Raw genomic sequence first — 27,358 nt, 5'->3', positions numbered from 1 at the left:
TCTTTCCTGCTGGGGATCAGAAAAAACTTCTCCGAGCATGAGGCATTAAATTAGGCCCAGAAGCTGAGGTTGCAAATAGGCAGGACAGGGCATTCCAAGAGGTGCAGGAGCCAAGGCCGGGAGAACTCATTTCTGGAGTCCTGCAGCCAGGAGCCCGGTGGGCCACTGTGGGCACCCAGATGGTGGAGAGAGTTGGAGAGACTCTGTGGGGAGGCGTTAGGCCTGGGTCCCAGCTTTCTCAGTGGGAGTGCTCTCCACTGATCTAGAAACTCCACTGGGGAGCAGATTCATGAACACTGACATGTACTGCCAGGTTTGCTGATCGCACAGAATTTGGGCTGTGGTGTCTGCACCTGAGGCATCTCGGGCTACAGGCTGTGAGGTGGGTCCCCAGCAGCTTCAGAAGCCCTTGCCCACAGACCAGGGACCAGTCATGCTCTGCTGCAGACTGTCCCCGAGGCCTCAGCCTTGAGCCGGTTTGGTTTCTCTGTGAGCCCCAAGGACAATTCAGCAAGCCTGGCTTTAATTTCTGGTGAGCACTGGGGGAAGTAGTGGCCCAGGATGCAGAGAGTGCGGAGGGCAGTGCATGGTGCATGCCTGGAGCCACACACCATAAAACATAAAATGTAAAGGAGGTGGGTGCAGCCTTTGGGTCCAATGCCAGGCTCCTCTGGAACCCCCTTGCTTCCAGAGATGCTGGGAAGACCCTTCAGGAAGGCTCTGGGAGGGTAAGTGGCAGTGAGGAAGCAGCATAGGGTGGCAGGAGTTTCCCTCCTCCCCCAGGCGTCTGGACCTCACTGTGTGGTCCCAGGTAGGTGTCATATGCCACTCTAGCCTCTTGCCTCTCTGAGTCAGGGACATTCTGATGGGGTGGGATGGTGGTAGGGCACAGAGGGCTCAGGGTGGAGTCCAGCCAGATATCCTCTAACCGTTCCTTCTGTCCTGTGCTTGCTCCGGGCTGTAGGTAAGCAAGAGGATGCTGACAGGAGGCGAGAGGAGCATGCCCAGCCCCCTCCTGGCCTGCTGGCAGCCCATCCTCCTGCTGGTGCTGGGCTCGGTGCTGTCAGGCTCAGCCACAGGCTGCCCACCCCGCTGTGAGTGCTCCGCCCAGGACCGTGCGGTGCTCTGCCACCGCAAGCGCTTTGTGGCTGTGCCCGAGGGCATCCCCACTGAGACCCGTCTGCTGGACCTGGGCAAGAACCGAATCAAAATGCTCAATCAGGATGAGTTTGCCAGCTTCCCGCACCTGGAGGAGCTGGAGCTCAATGAAAACATCGTGAGCACCGTGGAGCCTGGCGCCTTCAACAATCTCTTCAACCTCCGAACACTGGGGCTCCGCAGCAACCGTCTGAAGCTCATCCCCCTGGGCGTCTTCACTGGCCTCAGTAACCTGACCAAGCTGGACATCAGCGAGAATAAGATCGTCATCCTGTTGGACTACATGTTCCAGGACCTGTACAACCTCAAGGCGCTGGAGGTCGGCGACAATGACCTTGTTTATATATCCCACCGCGCCTTCAGTGGCCTCAACAGCCTAGAGCAGCTGACACTGGAGAAATGCAACCTGACTTCCATCCCCACCGAGGCACTGTCCCACCTGCACAGTCTCATTGTCCTGAGGCTTCGGCACCTCAACATCAATGCCATCCGGGACTATTCCTTCAAGAGGTTATACCGGCTCAAGGTCTTGGAGATCTCCCACTGGCCGTACTTGGACACCATGACCCCCAACTGCCTCTATGGTCTCAATCTGACATCCCTGTCCATCACCCACTGTAATCTGACTGCTGTGCCCTACATGGCTGTGCGCCACCTGGTCTATCTGCGCTTCCTCAACCTTTCCTACAATCCCATCAGCAACATCGAGGGCTCCATGTTGCATGAGCTGCTACGGCTGCAGGAGATCCAGCTGGTGGGTGGGCAGCTGGCTGTGGTGGAGCCTTATGCCTTTCGTGGTCTCAACCACCTGCGTGTGCTCAATGTCTCTGGCAACCAGCTGACTACACTTGAGGAATCCGCCTTCCACTCAGTGGGCAACCTAGAGACGCTCATCCTGGACTCTAACCCACTGGCCTGTGACTGCCGTCTCCTGTGGGTGTTCCGGCGCCGCTGGCGGCTCAACTTCAACCGGCAGCAGCCCACGTGTGCCACGCCTGAGTTCGTCCAGGGCAAGGAATTCAAGGATTTCCCCGATGTGCTCCTGCCCAACTACTTCACCTGCCGCCGTGCCCGCATCCGGGACCGCAAGGCCCAACAGGTGTTTGTGGATGAGGGCCACACAGTGCAGTTTGTGTGCCGGGCAGACGGTGACCCGCCGCCCACCATCCTCTGGCTATCGCCTCGCAAGCACCTGGTCTCTGCCAAGAGCAATGGGCGGCTCACAGTCTTCCCCGATGGCACGCTGGAGGTGCGCTATGCCCAGGTGCAGGACAACGGCACATACCTGTGCATCGCAGCCAACGCGGGTGGCAACGACTCCATGCCCGCTCATCTGCACGTGCGCAGCTACTCGCCCGACTGGCCCCATCAGCCCAACAAGACCTTCGCCTTTATCTCCAACCAGCCCGGCGAGGGAGAGGCCAACAGCACCCGAGCCACCGTGCCTTTCCCCTTCGACATCAAGACCCTCATTATCGCCACCACCATGGGCTTCATCTCCTTCCTGGGCGTCGTGCTCTTCTGCCTGGTGCTGCTATTCCTCTGGAGCCGGGGCAAGGGCAACACGAAACACAATATCGAAATTGAGTATGTGCCACGCAAGTCAGATGTGGGCATCAGCTCCACCGACGCACCCCGAAAGTTCAACATGAAGATGATATGAGCGCGGGGTAGGGCTTCCTCCCTAGCCCTGTGCCACCCTCCCCAGCCCCCACTCCTGCCCTGGGCTGCCCCACTGGCCCTCACTGCCTCCCCTCTCTCCACCAGGACCTCCGAAGACTGGGCCTGGGGAACTCGATGCACAGGAGATGCCCTACCCCACGTGGGCACACGTGGACAGTATGGGCACACGTGGACATACTAGAGTTGGAAACTGACGGACCAACATGCAGAAGTCAGTAATTCAATTTAAAAAGTTACAAACTTCCTCTGTAACTTGGGTTTCAATAATTATGGATTTTTATGAAAACTTGAAATAATAAAAAGAGAAAAAAACTATTTCTATAGCTAGTCGGAATGCAAACTTTTGACATCCTGATTGCTCTAGGGCCCTCTTCCAACTCAGTTTCTAGTTTTTATCCTCCTCCTTTTCCTCCTTTCTCTTCTCTTCCCCTGCGGGGAGGGATAACTCAGGAAAATAGGAAAGGAGGTTTCAGCCTCACCCACCTGCCCACCCTGCCAGGGCGGCCTCCTGTAGGAGCAGGCAGAGGGACAGGTGTGGGCTCACCTCCCATTTGGCTATTTGCTGGGAGCAGGTGGAGGGGACAGGGCTGCCAGATGGGGGCAGGGCTGTCTGCTGAGCTGCCAGGGTTCAGAGGCCTGGTCAGGTGTGGCTGATACTCTGGACAGGAACTGGGGTCCTCCTGGAGGACAGTATAGCCAGCCGGGAAAGCCAGGGGCAGGGACAAGGCCCAACTTCTAGTCCCAGCTGTGCCACTGACTTGCTGCACAGCCACAGATAGGTCACTGACCCTCAGTCTCCACATCTGTACAAATGGAAGCATTATTCCCTGCCCTGCCTACCTCACAGGGCTGTTGTGAGGAATTGATGAGATGTATGTGAAACATTTTGTAACCTGTAAAGTGCTGTGCACACATGTGGGTGACTGTTCTCATTATGGTCATTATTATGTCACGGCGGGGGATGGGCCTCATGAAGGGATCTCCATGGGGTGAGGTTGAGGGCGGGCTGGGCGAGAGCCTGCTCAGGGACTTCCAGAAGCTCCTGCCAGGGCAGTGGCCAAAGGCATTGGCCAGATCAACTAGGCTTTAGACCCACAGGGGTGTCCTAAGGCCCGTGATCATTATGACTTCAACCACCTCTGTTCTGGGCTCCCCCCAGGCAGAATCCCCCCTTGTAGCTTTGGCTTGGACCTATCCAGGACCTGTTGATTAGGAACATCAACACTTTCCACAAGCATTTATTGAGTGCCTGCTGTATGCCACTTCTGGGCATGCAGAATGCCCAATCTTTGGGGAGGGGGAAGCAGTTCTGGGGCTGACCTCAGGGCTGCCCAGACCCAGGTCGTCACCCGAACTTTGTGCCATCTTTCATCAGGCCATACTGCGAGCCCGCCCTGGGCTGTGAGGGGTTCTGAATTGAGATCCACCTGCACATAAGGTGACTAGGAAGGGCAGATGTGGCTCCGCCCATTCACATGAAACCTCAACGCTCCAAACTCAGCTCTGGAAAGGAATGCCCTGGCTTGGGGAGAAACATATGGGGGTCTCCAACCTCCGGGGTCCCCAACCTCTGGACTGCGGACCGGTACTGGTCTGGGTCTCCTAGGATCTGGGCCAAACAGCAGAAGGTGAGCTTGACTGTAATGTGCTTGAGTCATCCTGAGACCACCCTCCCCACCCTGGTCTGTGGAAAAATTGTCTTCCATGAAATCAGTCCCTGGTGCCAAAAAGGTTGGGGACTGCTGCCCTGGATGACAGAAGTGCCAAGAGTCAGGCAGGTCACCTTGTCACCTGATCATACATCTCTAAGGTTCCAGGTCTGGTCTGAGTGACGTCATTTTTAACACTTCCTAGCCATTTGGGTTTATTGCTCAACATCTCAGACCTCGGGCTTCCCATCTGTGACGAAGATGGTCTTCTGTACTTTGGGTTGTTAGGAGATTAAACAAGGGAGCATAGGCACGTTTGTTGATTGGTGGAATGCCTTGCATTCAGGAAACCTTCCTCCAGTGGTGAGGATGAGGATTGCTATCGAGTCCAACCCTGGTACAGATGCAAAGACTGAGGACCAGGAGGCTACTGCTTATTCAAACAGCTACTGAGCAACAGGACCAGGGCCTGGGAGTTCCAGACTCCCACAGCCACAGACTTCTAAGCCTGGCTTGGGGCTTCTCAGAGCCAGGCCTGGGGAACCCCACCTGGCAGGAGACCACTTTGGGGAGCACAGGGAGAGGAAGAGGATTCCTTGGGCGTAGGGGTAGTTTGTATCTAGTGAGGCCAGTGGGATGCAAGACCCAACAGGCCTGTCCACCTCTGGAGAGACCAGAGTAGAGTCTTTCCATTGCCCAGCCCTGGACACGCTGGACAACACTGTCCCTTACAGGAGGCATCCATAGTTTGCTCCTTAACACTCCGGGATGCCTGGGTCCCTGGAGCTTCACAGGATTCTAGTAAGAACAGGGGGTTTATGGGGCCAATGTATGCCTTCCTACTGAGAGGTAACTGGGTCCCTGAGGACACTCTGGGACCAAGAATTGGGAGGTTGTTTTCAGAAATGGGGGAGAGCTAGTTTGGGGGGACAGGAGTGCCTAGGGTGAGGCTCTGGGTTGGCCCAAGCAGCAGAGCCTGGCTGGGAGCTAGGTGACCTGGGTTTCAGTGCTATCTTTTCCTAACTGGAGGACCTGTGTCCACAGAAGAGGGTAATGAAAACTGCTCGGAGTCCTGCCAGATATATAAGGGGGAACAGGCTGGAGAGGCTGACTCCTCCGTGGCCTGACAGCCTCTGGAGGGGAGAGAGGAGGAGCAGGGGCCACCCCCCCCACCCCTGGCCCTACGTCCAGCTCTGGCACACACAGCTGGGAGTCTGAACCCAGAGGTGATTAGGCAGGGAGGGCAAAGCCTTCCTGGGCCCCCCGCATTCCACGCAGTCCCGGTGGCCCTGGTCTGCCTCAGACCCTGGGGGTTGTGGAGGTGGCATGTCCTGCCACCTCAAGCTCTTTAGGGAGCTGCTGCCCTGCCCACCTTTCAGCCTGGGTCCAACTTATTGAGGGAAAGGCAAGATTCCAGAAGCAGCTTCCAGGCCCATTCTTCCATGAGACAGCATGCCTTCTCTTTGAAGAAAAGGTGATAAGGCTGGACAAGCAAGTGGACCTGGCAAGGATGGCACCCAGCAGAATATTAGAGGTAGTAGCAAGCACCAACATACCCCCGGTTTACCCTCTAAAAAGTAAGAGATTCTGAGGCTCATAGAGGGGAAGTAGCCTGCTTAGTGTCACACCGCAGAATAGTGAATAGGGCATGGGCTTGGAGTCAGGCAAACCTCAGTTCAAATCCCACACCTCGGGTGTGGCACCTGTCTGGTGTACAATAATGACCATGGCTATCAGCATACTATTATTATGGGCAAGCAAGGGAATGGTGGTTGATCTCAGGAACTGGCAGGGTTAGGGACTATGTGAGGGGTACAGGCGGTGGAATAGGTTTGGATTAGAAACCAAACAAGGTCATGCCCTTTNCCGGTTTACCCTCTAAAAAGTAAGAGATTCTGAGGCTCATAGAGGGGAAGTAGCCTGCTTAGTGTCACACCGCAGAATAGTGAATAGGGTATGGGCTTGGAGTCAGGCAAACCTCAGTTCAAATCCCACCTCGGGTGTGGCACCTGTCTGGTGTACAATAATGACCACGGCTATCAGCATACCATTATTATGGGCAAGCAAGGGAATGGTGGTTGATCTCAGGAACTGGCAGGGTTAGGGACTATGTGAGGGGTACAGGCGGTGGAATAGGTTTGGATTAGAAACCAAACAAGGTCATGCCCTTTATTTCACCACTAAAAGCCTTGGGGCTGAGGGGAAGATGGGAAGTGACTAGGCCATCTCTCCTGTCTGCTCAGTACAGAGAGATGGTCATGCCCTGGGGCCCTGGAGGACCAAGCCACAACCTGTGTGTATTTGTGGGGGTATGGAGGTCTGTGAGAGCAAGAGAGAAAGGGTGAGAGGGGCAGTGCAGACCCCTGGCTGGTGTGAGGAGTCCCGGGACCTTGAGCCTTTTAAGGCTCATGACATACGAAGAACGGGGCAGCACAGACCAACTGGAGTTCAGTGATTTATTGGAGCCCCCACAGAACCTGGTTCCATGGTCTGTCACCTTTCCTGCCTCCCTCCCCAATTTCATGTCCTCTGATGACGTGACAGCCTTCCTGAGAGTCACCCCCAACTCCCATTTCAAAAGCCCGGCTCCAGCCTTCTGCACAGTCGGGCTTGCTAAAATCTTCTCTCTTCATTCCTCTTCACCAAGGGGGAAAAAATTCTATTGGCCACCTGTCAGTCAATGGATATTGGCTGCCTCAAAGGCAGGTGCTCATTCCTTTATCCAGTCAATTGAGGCCAAGCAGCTAGGTCTTATCCAAACCAAGTTTGGGTGAACATGGGGCAGACAGGATGAAGGGACTGTAACAATTATCCATTGCTGCATTACAACCACCCCCAAATTTAGTGGTTTACAATAACAATCATGTATTCATTCTCAGTATTGCAACCTGGGCAGGGCTTGGGAAGGATAACTCATCTCTCCTCTGCGTGGTGTTGATTAGGGAGACTTGACCTGGGCTGAGAGATCCAGACAGGTGAGGTTCCTGGCAGTGTCTGTCACCTCAGCTAGGGAGGCTGGAAGGGTTAGAGGCCAGTGGACTTGTCTCTGTCCATGTGTTCTCTCCAGAGTGCTTGCTGGACTTCTTTAGGGTGTCTCAGTGCTCCACGATGGCAAAATGGAGGCGATGAGATCTTGTGACCCCTAGGCTATGTCACACAGCTTCACGTTCACTGCATTCTATTGGTCAAGGCAAGTCATAGTCCTCCCCTAGATTTAAGAAGGGGACAGATAGCAGCTCCTGGGGGGAGGAGTACAAAGTCACATGGCCAAAAGGGCAACCAGGATGTGAGGGCCATTGCAGCCACCTCCACAAGGACCCCTGTGCTGCCTGTTCCTTTCAGGGACCACTTATTGGTGCACAAACATAGGGGACTTAGGAAGTGATGGTGATTGGCCTACAGACACACCTAGGTAGAAAGCTAGGACTCGAACCCAAGTTTGCCGCCCCTGGTGCAGTGTCCTTTTGAGCAGAAGCAGGAGGTGGTGCAGGGTAATACAGCAAAAATAGTAATAGCTACTGCCTTTCAATGGCTATGCAAGACACAAGGCCAGACACTTATGTTCTCAATCCTACCATGAGGAGGTTCTCATATGCTCCCCTTTGAATGATAACACTGAAGCTCAGGAAGCAGTGGCTGCCTGGGGTTCACCACAGGTAGCAATGGGGCCAGGGTTTATATGCTGGACACCAGTATTTTGTGGCAGAAAGAGCACCAGATTGGTCCTCTCACTATGGACCATCACAGACTCAAGCTTCCCATCTGTAAAGTGGGCACAGTCCCATCACCTCCTGCAGTCTCCTTCCTTTGTGGGATAACAAAACCCAGCTACCTGTTCTGAGGACCTGACAATCTGGCCCTGGTACCTGCTAGGCAACTGGGAACTACTGGGGAAGCATCTGAGAACACTGACCACATAGTGTGGCCCTGGCTCTGACTGCCCAAGGGACGTGATTGCTGAGCTTTTAGAGGGGTTTACAGTTTCCCCGTAAACTTATTATGGTTTATTCTGCACCTCTGTCCTGGCCTGTCATCATGCCAGGTAACTGCTGGTGTTGGGGAAGGCCAGGCTTGGCCCTTTGCGGGAGACTAAGAGATGCCTCAGGGTCTCAGCCCCAGCCCCATTCCTTTCCCAGCTCCTTCACACCCCAACCCTTATGCCAACCCAGGTCCTGGACATGATCCAGCAGAGACCAGGGCAGGACTCTCCCAGTGCTCCCCACCAGCTTCACCCTACACCCCTACTTCCTGCTGGCTGAGACACACTGACGTAGATCCTGGGAGTGGAATAATAGGTTGTTTGGAGGGAAAAGAAGAGGAGAAGCTGGGGAAAGAGAAAGCAGGCAAGAAAAAGGACCAGTGGGCCCTCCCCTTGATCCACCCTTGCCAGTTCCCAGTGTTCAGGGCATGACTGTCTCTTTGTTTCAGTGGTGAACCACACGGGGCTCAGAGAGGATAAGCAGTCATGCAAGGTTGCACAGGTGAGTTGTAGCACCTTGGAAAGCACGGAGTGCTCGATATAGCCTCCCATTTTGCAGGTGAAGACACAGATTCAGAGAGGGAAAGTGACAGGTCCAAGGTTACAAAATGAGTGTTAGTGATAACCCCAGCTGTGCCTCAGCTGAACTGGGAGATGGTGACAGGGTCATCCAGAAAGCTTTTCCCGTCCCAGAGGAGGGGCCCACCGGAGGCCCTGACTTTGCTCTCTGACAAGCAGACATTTACATAGCTTGTTAAAAAAATATGGCATCATAAAGTGGAGAGACAGACACAGTAAAGCCCCATCCCCACCATTGCCTGCCAGCCCCAGAGCCTCTTTCAGGACGTGGCAAGGGCACAGGGAGCAGCCCTGGGTGGGAAGAGGCTCTGGGGAACCCCTCGGCAACATGTAGAGCGGGGCTGGGGTAAGTTTTCCAAGTATCTGTCCCTGTTGGACTCTATCCAGCACCCAGCCCCAGGAGGTGGGGACACTTCATTGTGTGATGTTGCACCAGCCCCTGAACATTTCTGGGCTGACCCTTCCCAAGGGCTTAAGAGAAGGCTCTGCCAACTGGGTCTCTGCACTCTCTCTCCGCGCCGGGGCTCCCCCCCACCTCGCTGGTGCCTTGTCTTACCTCCCTGGCCCACTGCCCCCATACTGGTGCTGGAGCAAAGCAAGGTTACAGCAGACAACACTGACTGCCTGACCTGCACCCGGGCCCAGAAATGCCCTCACCATGCAGGGTGCTGACTGTGTAGTCGCCTGGAACAGAGGCCCTCCACCTTCCCTCAGCTCGGCCCCTCAGGCCTCCTTTTGCCTATGTCCCCCGCCCATCAGCAGGTGCTGCTCAGCCTTGAGCCAGGACAGCCAAAGCCCCCAGAGGCCCAGCCAGCAGAGCAGCCCCTGCCTCCACACACAGCCTGGGGATCCCCTTTCTGGAGCCTTCCTGTGCCTTCCTCAGGGAGTCTGCCAATCTTCTACCACTCGGGGTGAGTCCATGGCCCTCCGCTTCACTCTTCCTCTCTGTACAGCTGGGGTAGGCCACACTGGCTCCAAGAGCTCAGCCACTGAAGATGGCCCCTGAAGAGTGGGGAGTCCAAGTGGAGGCGGCCACCGGCAGGGACAGAGGACTGGTGGAAGGCCCTGCAGCCAGAGGCACAGACCACCACTGCCTAACCGTGGGCTGGCACCTAGATGGCCAGAACAGCTGTTCCCTTTCTCCTGCAGGGCAACGGAAGGGGACTGGGACACTGCAAAGTTGATTGGCCCCTGTAGTTGCCCAGAGCGGGAAGAGGCTGCTGGAAGTGGAGTGAATGAGAGAACTGCTGTGTGGTGACCCAAAGAGCTGGAGAGACCAGGTTCCGGGTCCCAGCTGGCCCCCAGCCCTTCCTCATGAAAAAGAGTTTTCCAAACACACTGTAGAAAGGGGAGCACGGGGTGGTGGTATCCGTGGGGGAATAACACCAGGTAAGCACCCCATGGCTGTGGAACTCAGTGTCCCACAGGCAGTTGGGGGCTAAGGGAACTTTACCATTGGCAGAGAGAGAGGGGGCATTAAAGGCAGGTATCCATTTTTCAAGGGTCCCCAGGCCCTCAGCTGCAGTTCTCCTGGCCTAGGATGAGGAAAATCTACTTTGAATCCCTGCCTTTGAAATCTCCCCTGTGCCAGGGACGGAATTTCCCTTCGTGTTGGCTCTTGGTGCTCCTGTGGGAGGGAGGGCTAATGTACATGGGGCGATTGGGGAAGCTGAGGCAGGTGTTCTGTAGAGTCGGGGTCCCCAACCCCCAGACCAAAGACCGCATACTGGTACAGGCTCCTGGCCTGTTGGGAACCAGGCTGCACAGCAGGAGGTGCGCAGACAAGGAGGAGCAGGCAGGGTGCAGGGCACAAGTGAGTGAAGCTTCACTCACATTATCACCTGAGCTCCACCTCCTGTCTCCTCACCCCCATCCTCTCTGTGGTAAAATTGTCTCCCGCAACACCAGTCCCAGCAGTGCCAAAAGGATTGGGGACTGCTGCTGCAGAGCACCATCCAGGTAACGGGCAGGAGTGGTGGGCATCCGAGCCTGAGAGGTACACATCTTAGACTCCAGGGAGGAAAGATTTGAGGTGTGAGGGCAGAGGGGGCAGAGGCAGAGTATGAGCTCTGTGGTTCACAAAGCTCTCTGCAGCTTGTATAACGGCAGTGGTGATGACGAGGGTAACCACGCTCTCCACTTAGGAACACCGTAGGGCCCCGACCCGGGCTCTCAGGGCTGAGGCAGAGGGCAGAGTACAACTGTCTTCAGGTGGTCAGTCCCCTTCCCCTCATGCCCCATCCCTGCTCTGGGAGGAAGGCAAGGATCAGCCTCCACCCACTCGTCACAGTAGGACCTCCACTCTTCACTGCTCTGCATAAATGGTTTCCCTGGAGATCCACTGAGGAGATTTGGCATACTTTGGGTTCTGTGTCTGCTCCCCAAGTACCCTGGGGCACAGCTGTACTTCTCCATAAAACTCAGATACTCAGCCCCACCTTCCAGGGTTATGGGGAAGCTTGGACACAGTGCCATAGAAAGCACCTGGCTTGTGGGGTGTGCCCAGTGGGTGCCAGCTGCTGTTGCTCACTGGGCCCTCCAGGGCAGTTCAATGGAGATAGCTGTGGGTATGGAGACCTTGGTGTGGGATAAGTTTTAGCTTTTAGTGTTCTCTGTGTCCAGAATGATTTGCCTGCAAGAAACAAAGCCCATTTAAGCACCATCTCTTCTAACCAAGGGGGTTGTGTAAGGATGTAATCTCAGGGAAGCTGGTCATGAGAAGATTCTTCTCTTTCTTAGCCCACCTCTGACTGCACAGTGGCCCTGGTCACAGGTCCCTTTTTGCAGAGGGAGTGGCTTCCTCTGCTGCCCAGTCAGAGGGTGCCTGATGGGCACAGCTACCCTGAGAGGACAGCCTCAGCTCCCTGCTGCAACTCACTCAGCCTCAGAGTTCAGTTCTGAATTCCCAATAGAAACTGTGATGGGCCAGGATTAGGGAAGATTGCCACTTCCAGGCCATGGGGTAGGCGGGGTCTCCAAGTAGGATCGTGAGTAGGGGGAAGCCAGTGGCTTTCAACTCAAGCTGCACATTGGGATCACCAGGGAGCTTTTAAAACTGCTTAATTCTCACTCCCAGAGATTCCGATCTCGGTGGGTTTTGGTGCTGCCCAGGTAATGAGATTTTCACGTGTCCCCTACATGATCAATATGCAGCCAAAGTACAGACCACCACTCCAAAGACCTGGTGGCTGGGCTGAGTCTATACTGCAAGTGACATCCATCCCTCTAGGTTGGTCTCGTTTCAGGACAGGTGAGAAGTTCACCCTCCATGGGGGTGATTCTCAAGCCAGTTCCAAGATAAAATAAAGCCAGAATCCTGACTCCCAGGCCTGGCCCAACCCCACTGAATCTGAATGTCTGGGTAGGAACTCTGCTGATTCTTATCACTGAGAAAGCTGGTGATAATTTTACCCACTACCCCTGCACCTAAAATATAATCACGGGGAAAATCAGCCCAAGTGCAATGGATACTTCCACATAACAAAGGGAGAAATGGAAATAAACCTTCAGTCCAACACTGCACAGCTGTTATTAGTAAAAGCCAAGTGGCCCCCCTGAAGAGAAGCAGGCAATGGGAACAGTTCTGACACCCTAGATCTTCCTGCTGGAAGAACAAAGTAAACATCTGTTGTTCTGTCCGCTTTGTGTGAGGTGCTGCCCACCCCCAACCATGCGGTGTATCTAGGGACACTGTGTCCTGTGGAACCCACCGCCCCAGACATAACCCTCTGTAGGGGAGGACGCCTGACCTAAGTTAAGCCAATTCATACCCACTTCTCCGCGCTGTTGTAAGTGGACAAGAAATTGGCACCTGCCCAAGTGCAGCTAATCAAAACCCTTCCCTAATATGTTTGAACTCAAAACCAGAGGATACCAGAATTAGTTTTTCTCTGTAGTTGGGCCTGGGAAAAACCAGCCTGGGAGTTCCCAGGAGCCATGTGTCTAGTTCACAGAGGGTGGAGGAGGGGCACAGGCCAACTCTGGGAAGTGTTCCTGATTCTGCTTTTCTCAGTGGTCCCTGGGCCTGGCTCTTGATGGGCCCAAGTCTGGGTCTCAACAACTTTGGACCACAGCTTAGTGAGCAGCTTTGCCTCCGTATACTATGGGCCGCTGACTACCCCTTCACTCCTTCCCACCTAATGCCATGCTTTATCTCAGAGTCTATTTCTTATATTTCTGTATTAGGCCCAGTGTCAGTAGATTTCTTCCCCTTTCCAAAAAAAGTACCCTTTGCATGTAAAGTCACAGAGAAACTTGAAGAAACACAATTGCCAAATGAACTGCCAGGCTTTCCTGTCCCAGATCAAAAACCTGTCCGTGTCTGTGTCTATCAGGAGCTAGAATGCCTCTCATATTTGCTCCCATCTGCATGTCTGCTGCATTCTTCTCCTCCTATCTGCCAACCACAGTTTCCCCTCACCTCTCAACGTTCACTTAGCTGAGCTTGACCACCCCAAGATGGCAGTCTCTACCTGGAGCCAGCACGACCTTGAGTCTCAGTTCTCTGTACCTATCCTAATCTCTGCCCTGATTTCAAAGTCCCATGAAACACATCGACTGGTCAAGTTTTAGTCAGGCGACCTCAACCTGGCCCAGTCAGCTGGGGCTCAGGTACCCACTCTTACTCATCAGATTCTGGACACCAGTACTGGAACTCAGGGACAGGAGGGAGATTACTTTCAGATAAACTCAACTGAAGCGGCACGTTCTCCGTGAGGGCTTGCTCCTCAGCTAGTGAAGAAGAGTCTTAAGCAGGGGGTTGGCTGATTCTGCTAGCAGGGTCCCGTAGCTGATGAGGAGGGACAGGCAGGGTGGCCTTCATGCTCACCCCCAGAGGCAGCAGCTGCAGGACTGCTTTGCATCCTGTCCAGATATTTCCAGTAAATAAACATTGACACTTTTGATATCATGTTAATTTCACAGGCGGCTGCTCTGCTGACAGTTTCCACACTCTGTCAGTGCCTCTTGTCAGTTTCATGCTCCTGACTACAGACATTCAAACAAAAGGCTCAGAAAGCCCTGGTGGGTGACAGGGACAAGCATGGATACCACGGTTGGGGAGAAATAGCCCTGTTCAGGGTCCTAAAGTCAACCAGGGCAAGGACCAGCCTCAGGGTTTAGTATCTGCTAGTGAAACCTTGGTCAGATCTATCTACCTTTCTGGGTCAGAGTTTTACATTTGTAAAGTGGGGTTAATATTTGGCAGTTTCTTGGGGACCTACATTGAGAGTTTGGGTCACTCCAGTGAGATCCAATCCAAGTGATGGCTGTTGCCTGGCTTTGGCCTTCAGCATAACCCCAGAGGCATGCAAGCACAGACTCATGACCACTGTGCACATGGGAAAGCTGAGGCCTAATGCAGAGCAGTGTGACAGTGAGAGGCAGAAGCAGAACCAAGGCAGGAGCTCAGGTTCTGGCTCCAACTGCTTTGATAGCTGTCATCCACCTGCTTTGATAGCTGTCATCCACATATACTAAGGCCCTTGGACCATAGCGGTGGTGGGGCCAGAGACCCTGCTTTTTTCCAAGCCCAGCCCTTTGGAGAATCTGGGCTTCTAGTCATGAGGTCTCATGCATATGCATGATCATTACTATCACAGACTGAGCTGAGGCAGCATTTCCAGGCTAGGGTCTTCCTGTGCTCTCAGACCCTCCCTGTCAGCCTGTGTTCCCAGGCTTCTTATGGGCAGCATGCCTACAGCCCCACCTTACCCCACACCAGCAGCTGAAGGCTCTCTCTGGGTGCTGGGCTGAATTTCTTTCTGGCTGCTGCTGTTGCTACTTCTGCATTTTTTCTCTAGGTGGGAAGAAAAACTTGCCTCACCTGGGCTGATCCTGACACACACACGTCTACTGCATCCCCAAGGCTTAGGTTGGACCCCAAAATGGACCAGTTGAAACTAGGTCACAAGTGACTGCAGCGATGGCCCACCTCCTTGTCTGCCATCTACTCTGTGAATGCAGGCTTCACTGGCCAGGAGAGACATCTGGCAGGCACTGCAACCCAGGTGTGTGACAGGAGCAGGGAGAGATATCTTGGCCTCCCAGGTGGCTGTTCAAGGAGACTCAAATGGCTATCTTCTCTGGAGGCAGGGCTCTGCCGCACCCACATGGCAGCTCGAATCACTTCTGGGTCCTGCTTCTGCTCAGTAATGGCTTGTTAATGGAGCAAAATGAATTAAAGTCATTAACACTCTTATTAGAGACAGGCAGAGGTCACCAGCTGCCCTCCAGGCCTAGCCCTTGTATGGGGAACTTGGGCAGGGCCTTTACATCTCTGAGCTTTGGGGCCTTGTAAAATGCGGCCCCTCTCAGATGGCTTCCATCATCTACAGACCAAGACCAAGACACCCAAGCTCCTGAGGCCAGCATTTCAGGCCACCTGACCTGGCTTGTTCCACCTCTGTAGTCCCCCATCCACCCCCCCCACACACACACACACATCATCATCATCATCATCGTCATCCCTTACACACTGAGCACCAACCTGTGTGCAGCCTTTGCACATGCTCTTTCCTTTGACTAGAAATCCAACTCTGCTTTCTTCCTAGCCCTGCCCCGGACAGCTTAACTCTTGAGCAGCCTCAAAACCCTGTGCCAATTACCTCCTCCAGGAAGACATTCCTGTCCATCCTCCACCCCAGGCTGGGTGAGGTGGTCTCCCTTTCTGGGGCCCCCTAAGGGAATGATCCATAAAGGAACTAACCATAAGAATGGTTATGTTTTGGATAAATTTCAAAGGAACCCCACTTTCCCCATGAGAAATTGCCCCAGAATGATGTTCCTCAGCAAGTCAAGAAGAGGCAGAGGTCTGGTTCAGGGGTCCATTGTCCCACTGTCATCAGCATATAATTGTCTATTGAGGGTCTGTCAGTCTCCCCCAGGGCTGGGCACACAAAAGGTGCTTTCCCCAGTTGGGTTGCTGGGCCAGGCAGTCAGGAGGTGGTTCCAGGTGCTTCTGCCAGTGGACTTCAGCAAGCAGCAAGGGTACTTGTTCCCCCCAGTCCCTTCCCCAGCTCCTCTCTAGTTCTTGCTCAGCACCTTCAGAATCATTTAATTTTTACAGACTTTTTCTCCTTAATTACAGCCCATATAACAAATAACAAATAAATAAAGGAAGTAAAGAGGGAAGGAGGGAGAGAGAGCCTGAAAGCTGCCAGTCTCTTGCTGCCACATCCCAGGAACTCTGAGCCAGGACAAAGGTGGTGAGTGATGGGGATGGCAAAAGGGAAGGAGGATTCAGACTGGAGAATGGCTCTTGTGCTGGTCCTCAGTGAACCCCCATTTTCCTAGCTCTGCATTGGGGCCTCTTCAGGCCAGATGCCATAGCCACATGAAACAAGTAATGACTGTCCATACCTCTCCCTTCTCTGGCGCCTGATGAGGAATTGTCTCCTAAGTGAAGACAATCAATTAGAACTGCCTTTTATTGAGGGCCTTCTGTGTTCCAGGCACTCTGCTCAACCACTACTCATGTCTTACAGCAGCCCTTACCCTAGGCCACCTTACAGAGGGGAAAACTGAGGTGCAGGACTATGAAGTGTTTTCTTGCTAGGAACTGGGTTGGATTTCAAAGTCTGCACTTTCCCCAAAACATACTGCTTCCCCCATGAACAAGCCCACCCACTCTGGATTTCTCTGAATCAAGAAGTGGGTGAATTTTGAGTGCCGGGGACTTCTGCCAAGATGGAGGCGTAGGTGGAAACACTGTGCCTCCTCTCACAACCAAGTTTAAAGTCAACAAAGTTTCAGTAACAAAAACGCAGCCAAAACACAGAAAATTGAACTATATGGAAGTCCGACAACAACGAACCGTTCAACCTGACCAGTAAGAGGGGCAGAGCCAGCAGCAGAGCAGGGGTCGGGCAGGAAAGATCTCCTGTCCTGATCCGAGCTGTGGACAGATCCCAGGCGTGGGGTAGCAACAGGCGGACCCAGTGAGGGCGTAAGGCGGCAGGCTGACCATGGTCACACATTCATGTGCAGATAAACCAGCGAAGGAGCGAGCAGTGAGACAGACTGTGCAAGCCCCAGCGGCTTGCAGGAAGCAGCAGAGGGGACCGCCATTGCCCCTCTCTGATCCCGCCCCCACATACAGCATCACAACCCAGCGACTTAGTTGCCCTGCTGGTGAGCACCTAGGGCTCCGCTCCTCATTCGTAACAGGTGCGAACAGACCAAAACATGGCTAAAGAAGAACTCAAAGCCCTGGAGCCTATAATTCTAAGCGACCAAGAAATAGCCAACCTATAAGATGCACAGTTCAAAACACTGGTGTTCAGGATGCTCACAGAACTGGTCGATTTTAGTCACAAATTAGAGGAACAAATGAAGGCTAAACTAATTGAAATGAAGGGAAATGCCCAGGAAACCAATAGTGATGGAAAGAAAACTGGGACTCAAATCAAGGGAGTGGACCAGAAGGAAGAAAAAAATGACCGAACAGAAAAATATGAAGAAACAAGAATTCAAAAAAATGAGGAGAGGCTTAGGAACCTCCAGGACATCTTTAAACGCTCCAACATCCAAATTATAGGAGTACCAGAAGGGGAAGAGAAACAGCAAGTGGAAAACTTATTTGAACAAATAATAAAGGAGAACTTCCCCAATCTGGCAAAGGAAATAGAATTCCAGGAAGTCCAGGAGGCTCAGAGAGTCCCAAAGAAGTTGGACCCAAGAAAGAACACACCAAGGCACATTATCATTACATTAACCAAGATTAAATGAAGGAGAGAATCCTAGAAGCAGCAAGAGATAAGGGGACAGTCACCTACAAAGGAGTTCCCATCAGACTGTCAGTGGATTTCTCAAAAGAGGCCTTGCAGGCAAGAAGGGGCTGGAAAGAAGTATTCCAAGTCATGAAATCCAAAGACCTACATCCAAGATTGCTCTATCCAGCAAAGCTTTCATTTAGAATAGAAGGACAGATAAAGTGTTTCTTAGATAAGATCAAATTCAAGGAGTTCATCATCACTAAGCCCTTATTATATGAAATGTTAAAGGGACTTATATAAGAAAAAGAAGATGAAAAACATTAACAGTGAAAGGACAGCAAAGTCAGTTATTAACAACCACACCTAAAATAAAAGCAAACTAAGAGGACAGCTAGATCAGGAGTGGAACCATAGAAATGAAGAACACATGGAGGGTTAGCCACAGGGGAGTGGGAGGAGGAGAAGTTGGGAGAAGGTACAGAAAATAAGTAGCATAGACAGTAGGTAGAAAATAGACAGGGGGAGGGCAAGAATGGTAGGGGAAATATAGAATCTAAAGAACTCGAGACACGTGGACATAAACTAAAGGGGGGAAATGGTGGGGGAGGGGTGTGCAGGGTGGAGGGGAATGAAGGGGGGAATTGGAACAACTGTAATGGCATAATCAATAAAATATATATTTTTTAAAAAAGAAGTGGGTGAATTTTGTCTACTTCCCCTGTCCCTGAGGCTCTTGACAGCCGAAATGGACAGTGGTAGTTTTGACCCCTAAAAGGGTAGAAGGAGGCAGCACACTGCCTGAGTGTGTCATTCCTGTTCCTATCCCTATCCCATGGGCCCCATGTTTAGCTGTATAGCGAGGTACATGGGAAAAGATACATCTTTGCTCTTGGAGAAACCAGGCCAACTGGCAGGCAGCATGCAGGGTAGGAACAAAAGGCAGCCTTGTAAGATTTGGTAATACAGTTCACTCACACATTCATTCATTCATTCATTCATTCATTCGTCAAATACCTATTGAATACCTACTTATGTCTGGCAGTGCTCCCTCTGTTGTAGGCATTGGAGACAGATGAAGAAGAACAAAACTGACAAAAATTTCGTCCTTTGTCAATCTTATAGTGTAATGTAAACATTTCCTGTAGAAGTAAATATGTTATGCATTGTGGGCCATGCACCACAGCCTCTGTTGCATATTTGTCTTTGTTTTCTTACAACCCTTTAATAACTGAATGATTCTTAGTCTGTGAGCTTCACAAAACAGGCTGCCAGCCACAGTTTGACAATACCAGGTCAAGTGTATCACTGTTCAGTAGAAATTTAATGCAAGTCATGTGAGTACTTAAAAAATTTCAGTAGATACATTGAGAAAGCAAACTAAAATGACTGAAATTAATTTTAATAATATAGTTTATTCAAGCCAATATATCCATAAAATGATCCCTTCAACATATCATTGAAAATTAAATGTAGAGTATTAAAATTAATGAGATACTTTACATTCTTTTTTTGATAGTAAGTTTTCCAAATCTGGTGGGTATTCTATACTTATAGCACATCTCAGTTCAGACTGGCTACATTTAAAGTAACCGAACAGCCACATGGGGCCAGTGGCCACCACACTGAACAGTTCAGGTCTAGTGGGAGATGTGGTGAACAAGGTAAGTAGGTAAAAGATGCTACATCTTTGGAAGTGATAGTGTCATGGAGGAAGAAAATAAAGCAAGGAAGGGGATAGAAAGTGTTCATCAGGAGTTCCTGTGATGCCTGAGATGCTCCTAACTCCAGGAATTTTACTCAAGCCAAAGATCTTGTACTTCCCAGGAAGACAGGATGTCGGGAAGCAGTCTGCTTGTCAGTGGATAAGAACTGAGAAGGTTCATCATGCACAACTCTTACCCAGAGCAGGGGACGCCCCTTGGCAGATGGCAGTTCAGCTTCTACTTATCACTATCCTGATGGGGAGCTCACTGCCTGTCTAAACAGCCTGCTCCTCCTAGTGGGGTCTCTGATTTTGCTCCACCTTCCTTCTTGACTTTGTGCCCTCAGTGATATTTTGCCCTTAAATTAAAAAAAAAAAAGAATTATAGTTGACATTCCACATCATGTTAGTTTCAGTTGTACAGCATAGCGGTTAGACATTTATATAACATACAAAGTGATCCTATGGTAAGTCTAGAATCCACCTGGCACCATACATGGTTATTACAATGTGATTGACTCATGGCAATTGTGTAACTACAAATTTGTACTTCTTACTCCTTATACCTTTTCCACCCAGCCTCCCAACCTCTCCCTGTGGTAACCATCAGTTTGCTCTCTGTATCTGTGAATCTGTTTCTATTTTGTTCATTTATTTTGTATTTTATATTCCACGTATAAGAGAAATCATATGGTATTTGTCTTTCTTTGTTTGACTTATTTCAATTAGCATAATGCTCTCTGGGTCCATCCATGCTATTGCAAATAGTAAGATTTCATTTTTTAGTGACTGAATAATACCCCACAGTATATATGTACTGCCTGTTCTTTATCTATTGATGGGCACTTGGGTTGATTCCATATATTGGGTACTGTAAATAATGTTGCAATGAACATAGGCATGCACATATTTTTTTAAAAAGTCTTCCCTCAAGGATATTTTTATTGATTCTAGAGAGAGAGAAAGGGAGAGAGAGAGAAAAAACAGCAATGTGAGAGAGAAATGTTGATTTGTCACCTCTCATATGCACCCTGATGAGGAATCAGACCCACAATCCAGGTATGTGCCCTGACTGGGAATGGAATCTGTAGCCCTTTAGTGCACAGGACAATGCTCCAACCAACTGAGCTACCTGGCCAGGGCTATATTCTTTCAAATTAGTGTTTTAGGTTTCTTCAGATATATATCCAGAAGTGTCACAAGGCATTTCCATGTTTAATTTTGTGAGGAACTTCCACACTGTTTTCTACGGTGACTATACCATTCCTTTCCTTTTCACCACATCCTCGACAACACTTGTTTGTGGATTTGTTGATGATAGCCATTCTGACAGGTGTGAGGAGATATCTCACTGTGGTTTTAATTTTCATTTTTCTGATTAGTGACGTTGAACATATTTTCATGTCTACTGGCCATCTGTATGTTCTCTTTGGAGAAATGTCTATTCAGGTCCTCTGCCCATTTTTAATTGAATTGTTTGTTTGTTTTTGATGTTGAGTTATGTGGGTTCTTTATAAATTTTGGATATTAACCCCTTGTCAGATGTATCATTGGTGAATATTTTTTCAATTCAGTCAGTTGTCTCTTCTTTTTATTAATAGTTTCCGTTGCTGTGCAAAAACTTTTATTTTGATTTAGTCTCATTTGTTAATTTTTTTCTTTTGTTTCCCTTGCTGAGGAGCTATATAGAAAAAAGTATTGGTAAGAAAAATGTCAGATTTTACTGCTTGTGTTTTCTTCTAGTTTTATGGTTTTGAGTCTTACGTTTAAGTCTTTAATTCATTTCGAGTTTATTCTTGTACATGGTGTAAGGTGATGTAGTTTCATTTTTTGCATGTGTCTGTCCAGTTTCTAAATTGTATGTTCTTGTCTCCTTTGTAATAGACTAATTGACTATATAGGCATGGGTTTATTTCTGGGCTCTCTATTCTGTTCCATTGATCTGTGTGTCCGTTTTTATGTCAGTCCCATGCTGTTTTGATTACTACAGCCTTTTACTATAGTTGATATTAGGTAGTATGATACCACCAGCTTTGTTCTTCTTTCTAAATATTGCTGTGGCTATTTGGGGTCTTTTGTGGATCCATGTAAATTTTAAGATTTTTTTTAGTTGTGTGAAATACACCATTGGTATTTTTATAGAAATTGCGTTGAATCTATAGATTGCTTTTGATAGTGTGGACATTTCAACAATGTTAATTCTTCATATCTGTGAGCATGGTATATGCTTCCGTTTATTTATATCTTCTTCAATTTCTTTCTGCAATGTATTATGTTTTCTGAGTATAGATATTTTACCTTCTTGGCAAGATTTACTCCTGGGTATTTTTGTTGTTGTTGTTGCTACGATGGTAAGTGAGATTGTTTTCTTAGTTGTTCTTCCTGAGAGTTCATTTTTTGTGTATATGCAACCAATTTCTGAATATTATTTTTTATCCCGCTACTTTGCTGAATTATTTATTAGATCTAGCAATTTTTGGTGGAGTCTTTAGGATTTTCCATGTACAATATCATGTCATTTGTGAATAATGACAGTTTTACTTCCTCTTTTCCAATTTGGGTGCCTTTCATCTTTGTGGCTACAACTTCCAGTACTGTGTTAAATTAAACAAGAGTGGTGATAGCAGACATCCCTGTCTCATTCCTGATCTTAAAAAAAAAACGTTTTTAGCTTTTTCCTGTTGAGTATTATGTTGGCTAGGGGTTTTATGGCCTTTATTATGTTGAGGTATGTTCCCTCTATTGCCACTTTGCTGAATTCTTATGATAAATGGGTGCTGGATAATGTCAAATGCTTTTTTTCTCCATCTATTGATGATCATATGATTTTAATTCTTCATTTGGTTTAGCTGTTGTATCATTTTAATTGATTCGAGGATATTGTACCAGCCTTGCATCCCCAGGATAAATCGCACTTGATCATGGTGTATAATTTTTTTAATGTATTGCTGAATTTGTTTAGCTAATATTTTGAAAATTTTACCTCTATGTTTATCAGGAATGTTGACCTATGATTTCCTTCCTTCCTTCCTTTCTTTTCCTTCCTTCCCTCCTTCCTTCCTTCCTTCCTTCCTTCCTTCCTTCCTTCCTTCCTTCCTTCTTTCCTTTCTTTCTTTATCTGGTTTTGACATCAGGATAATGCTGGCCTTGTAAAATGAGCTTCAGAGTCCTCCCTTCTCTTGAATTTTTTGGAATAGTTTGAGAAAGATAGGTGCTAATTCTCCTTTGAAAGTATGGTAAAATTTACCTGTGAAACCATCTTGTCCAGGTCTTTTGCATATTAAGAGTTTTTGATTACTGCTTTGATTTCATTGGTTGTAATTGATCTGTTCAGGTTTTGTTTCTTCTAGATTCACTCTTGGAAGATTGTATTTTTTTAGGAATATATCCACTTCTCCCAGATTATCTAATTTTTTGGCATATAATTGTAGCATTTTCTTATAATTCTTTGTACTTCTGTGGTATCAGTTTCTTTCATTTCTGATTTTACTTATTTAGGTTCTCTTTCTCTTTTTCTTAATGAGTCTGGTTAAAGGTTTGTCAATCTTGTTTATTTTTTCAAAAAACCAGGTCTTGGTTTCATTGATTCTTTTTTTAAAAAATATTTTTAATTTAATTATTGTTCAAGTACAGTTTTCTGACTTTTACTCCCATCCTAGCCCACCCCCCCAAGTGCTCCCCACCTCCCTCCCATTTCCACCCCTGTTAGTTTTTGTCCATATGCCCTTTATACTTGTTCCTGTAACCCTTCCCCTTTTCCCCTGAAATTCCCTGTCCTCTCTCCTCTGGTCACTGTCAGACTGTTCTGTCTTCGGTTTTATTTTGCTTGCTTGCTTGTTTGTTTGTTTGTTTTGTTGCTTAGGTTCCTGTTAAATGTGAGATCATATGGTATTTGTCTTTCACTGCCTGGCTTATTTCCCTTAGCATAATGCTTTCCAGTTCCATCCATGCTGTCACAAAGGGTAAGAGCTCCTTCTTTCTTATTGCTGCATAGAATTCCGTTGTGTAAATGTACCATCGTTTTTTGATCCACTCATTTACTGATGAGTACCTAGGTTTCTTCAAACACTTGGCTATTGTATATTGTGTTGCTGTGAACATTGGGGTGCATAGGTTCTTTTGGATTGGTGTTTCAGGGTTCTTAGGATATAATCCTAGCACTGGAATTGCTGGGTCAAAAGGGAGATTCATTTTTAGTTTTCTGAGGAAATTCCATACTGTTTTCCATAGTGGTTGTACCAGTCTGCAATCCCACCTACAATGAATTAGGGTCCCCTTTTCTCCACAACCTCTCCAACACTTGTTGTTTGTTGCTTTGTTTATGATGGCATTCTGACTGGCATGAAGTGGTATCTCATTGTGGTTTTAATTTGCAACTATCTGATGGCTAGCAATATTGAGCATCTTTTCATGTTTCTCTGGATCCTCTGTATGTCCTCCTTGAAGTGTCTGTTCAAGTCCTTTGCCCATTTTTTAATTGGGTTTCTTGTCTTCTTAGAGTTGAGTTGTGTAAGTTCTTTATATATGCTGGAGATTAAACCCTTGTCTGAGGTATCCTTGGCAAATATGCTTTCCCATATAGTTGGTTCTCTTTTTATTTTAAGACTGTTTTCTTTAGCTGTACAGAAGCTTTTTTGTTTTGATGAGATCCCATTTGTTTATTTGTTGGGGACTGCTCTGCCTGGTTTCAGGAATTGTAACTACCCCTCATGGCTAAGGACGAATGAGTGACCTCCGGAGTGCAAGCCACAGGAGACAAAAGCTTGTCTCTGGTAGCAAATGCTGCCTCAGTTTCTTCTCCCTGCCCCCAAAGCATGGTCAGAAGTCAATGATGGGTAAGACTCCTCACAGAGAGAGGGGAAACCTAAGCCAGACTTGATCACTTGGGAGGACATCATAGAAGGACACGAGGGGCTGCGAAAAAGAGGAAGCAATGGACCCTTGCCCCCCGGCTATGTAACATAGCCTGAGTCCCCATGTCCGCTTGGAGAACCGCTTCCTGGCTCTAATCCACTTAAGCCTAAAAACCTGATGGGGAGGGGTGCAGTTCCTTGCCTTGCTAGAGTGGATCCTGGGAAATCTGGCATAAGAAAGAATTCTTTAAAAATACTGTGAAACCTGCTTTGCTGAGAGTGGTTTCATTCATATGTTAAGGGTCCCAGCAGGAAATGAGTATGTCTCCCAAAGTTTCTGCAAACCCCCCTTCCTGACAGACTCTGACTCAGACTAAGCCCTCAGATTTTTTTGAAATGTTATCTACTGTTTGATCCTTGCCACCCTGTATTCCTGTGTATTACAACCCAATAAAAGCCCCTGGACAGGGGAAGGAAGGGGCTCCTGGCCTTTTTCCTCTGAGAAACTGGCCACCTCTCCTCTCAAAGCAGATAATGTCTTGGTTGTGTTTACTTTCATCTGTGGCAGATGGGTGGACTTGAGAGCAAAGTTGCCCCCACATTTATTCTTTCCTTCGTGACCCTTGCTCTAGGGATCATATCAGTAAAAATGTTGCTGCGTGAAATATCTGAGATTTTCCTGCCTATGTTTTCCTCTATTTAATGGTGTCACAGCTTATATTTAAATCTTTTATCCACCTTGAACTTATTTTTGTGTATCGTGCAAATTGGTGCTTGTTTCGTGTTTTTTTGCACGTAGCTGTCCAGTTCTCCTAACACCATTTGTTGAAGAGGCTATTTTTACTCCATTTTATGTTGCTGCCCTCTCTGTCAAATACTAACTGACCATAGAGACTTGGGTGTGTTCCAGGGCTATCTGTTCTGTTCCACTGGTCCATGTGCCTGTTTCTATGCCAGTACCAGGCTGTTCTGATTACAGAGGCCTTGTAATACAGTTTGGTATCAGGTATTGTGATCCCTCCTACTTTGCTCTTCTCTCTCAAAATTGCAGCAGCTATTCGGGGTCATTTATGTTCCATATAAATTTTCGAAGTTTTTGTTCTATGTCTGTGACATATGCCATTGGTACTTTAATAGGTATTGCATTGAATCTGTAAATTACTTTGGGTAGTATGGACATTTTGATTATGCTAATTCTTCCAGTCCATGAACACGGTATATGTTTCCATTTGTTTGTGTCTTCCTTGATTTCTTTCTTCAGTGTTGTGTAGTCTTCTGCATAGAGGTCTTTTACCTCCTTGGTTAGGTTTATTCCTAGGTATTTTGTTTTTATTTTTGCTATGTCGAATGGGATATTTTTTTTTATTTCTGCTTCTGCTGTTTCATTGTTGGTGTACAAAAATGCCTTTGATTTCTGAATACTGACTTTGTATCCCACTGTTTTGTCAAATTCATTTATAAGGTCGAGCAGGTTTTTTTTGGTGGAGTCTAAAAGATTTTCTATGTACACTATCATGTCATCTGCAAACAGTGACAGTTTTGTTTCCTCCTCTCTGATTTGGATGCCTTTTGTTTTATTTTCTTGTCTGATCGCTGTGGCTAAAACTTCCAATACTATATTGAATAGAAGTGGTGAAAGTGAACAACCTTGTTGTCTTGTTCCTGACCTTAGTGGAAAAGCTTTCAGTTTTTGCCTGTTGAGTATGATGTTGGCTGTAGGTCTCTCATATATGGCCTTTATTATATTGAGGAATGCTCCCTCTATTCCCACGTTGCTGAGTGTTTTTATCATAAATGGGTGCTGGACCTTATCAAATGCTTTTTCTGCATCTATTGACATGATCATGTGATTTTTGCCTTTGCTTTCGTTTATGTAATGTATTACATTTACTGATTTGTGAATATTGAACCATCCTTGCATCCCTGGGATGAATCCCACTTGGTCATGGTGTGTGATCTTTTTAATGTATTGTTGGATGCGATTTGCCAATATTTTGTTGAGGATTTTAGTGTCTATATTCATCAGCGATGTTGGCCTGAAGTTTTCTTTCTTTGTTGTGTCTTTATCTGGTTTTGGAATTAGGATGATGCTGGCTTCATAAAAAGAGTTTGGGAGTCTTCCATCATTTTGGATTTTTTGGAATAGTCTGTGAAGAATAGGGGTTAGCTCTTCCTTAAATGCTTTATAGAATTCCCCTGTGAAACCATCTGGTCCAAGGCTTTTGTGTGTCAGGAGTTTTTTTTATTACTGCTTCAATTTCATTTGCTGTTATTGGTCTGTTCAGGCTTTCTGCTTCTTCTTCCTTGAGTTTTGGAAGGTGATATTTTTCTAGAAATTTGTCTATTTCACCTAGGTTTTCAAATTTCTTGGCATATAGTTCTTCATAGTAATGTCTTACAATCCTTTGTATTTCTGTGGCGTTAGTTGTAATCTCTCCTCTTTCATTTCTGATTGTGTTTATTTGGGCCCTCTCTCTTTTTTTTCTTGATGAGCCTGCTTAAAGGCTTGTTGGTTTTGTTTATCTTTTCAAAGAATCAGTTCCTGGATTCATTGATCCTTAGAATTATGCTTTTCATCTCTATGTCATTTAGTTCTGCTCTATTCTTGGTTATTTCCTTCCTTCTACTTGCTCTGGGCTGTCTTTGTTGTTGTTCCTCGAGTTCTTATAGGTGTAGGGTTAGGCTATTTGTTTGAAATGTTTCTATCTTTTTTAGGTAGGCTTGTATCATTATGAACTTCCCTCTCGGGACTGCCTTCACTGTGTCCCATAAGTTTTGGGTTGTTTTGAGTGCATTTTCTTTTGTTTCCAGAAACTTTTTGATTTCTTTCCTAATTTCATTCTTGACCCATTTATTGTTTAACAGCATGCTATCCAGTCTCCATAATTTTGAGTATTTTAGGTTTTTTCTCTAGGAGTTGGTTTCTAGTTTCAGTTGCTTGTTGTCAGAGAAAATGCTTGGTATGATTTCAATTTTCTTGAATTTTTTGAGGCTTGTTTTGTGTCCTATCATGTGGTCTATCTTTGAAAATGTTTCATGTG

General features: G+C 48.1%; 1 protein-coding gene across 3 annotated transcripts in view; it reads left to right on the top strand.

Annotated features, from left to right (window-relative positions):
* The window catches only part of LINGO1 (leucine rich repeat and Ig domain containing 1), a 182,089-nt gene extending 178,325 nt beyond the window's left edge, over positions 1-3,764 (top strand). For all 3 annotated transcript variants that reach the window (XM_037046973.1, XM_037046971.1, XM_037046972.1), the window contains one exon: positions 965-3,764. In XM_037046973.1, coding sequence (XP_036902868.1) covers positions 977-2,821 — 1,845 coding nt within the window. In that variant the 5' untranslated portion in view covers positions 965-976 and the 3' untranslated portion in view covers positions 2,822-3,764. The remainder of the gene's footprint in view (positions 1-964) is intronic.
* Positions 3,765-27,358: the final 23,594 nt, after the last annotated feature.

This window comes from Sturnira hondurensis, unplaced genomic scaffold, assembly GCF_014824575.4.
Source record: "Sturnira hondurensis isolate 20B ecotype Veracruz unplaced genomic scaffold, ASM1482457v3 Scaffold0005329, whole genome shotgun sequence".
Lineage (NCBI taxonomy): Eukaryota > Metazoa > Chordata > Mammalia > Chiroptera > Phyllostomidae > Sturnira > Sturnira hondurensis.
Note: the sequence above shows the minus strand (reverse complement) of the source record. Positions and strands in the feature narration are given on the sequence as shown.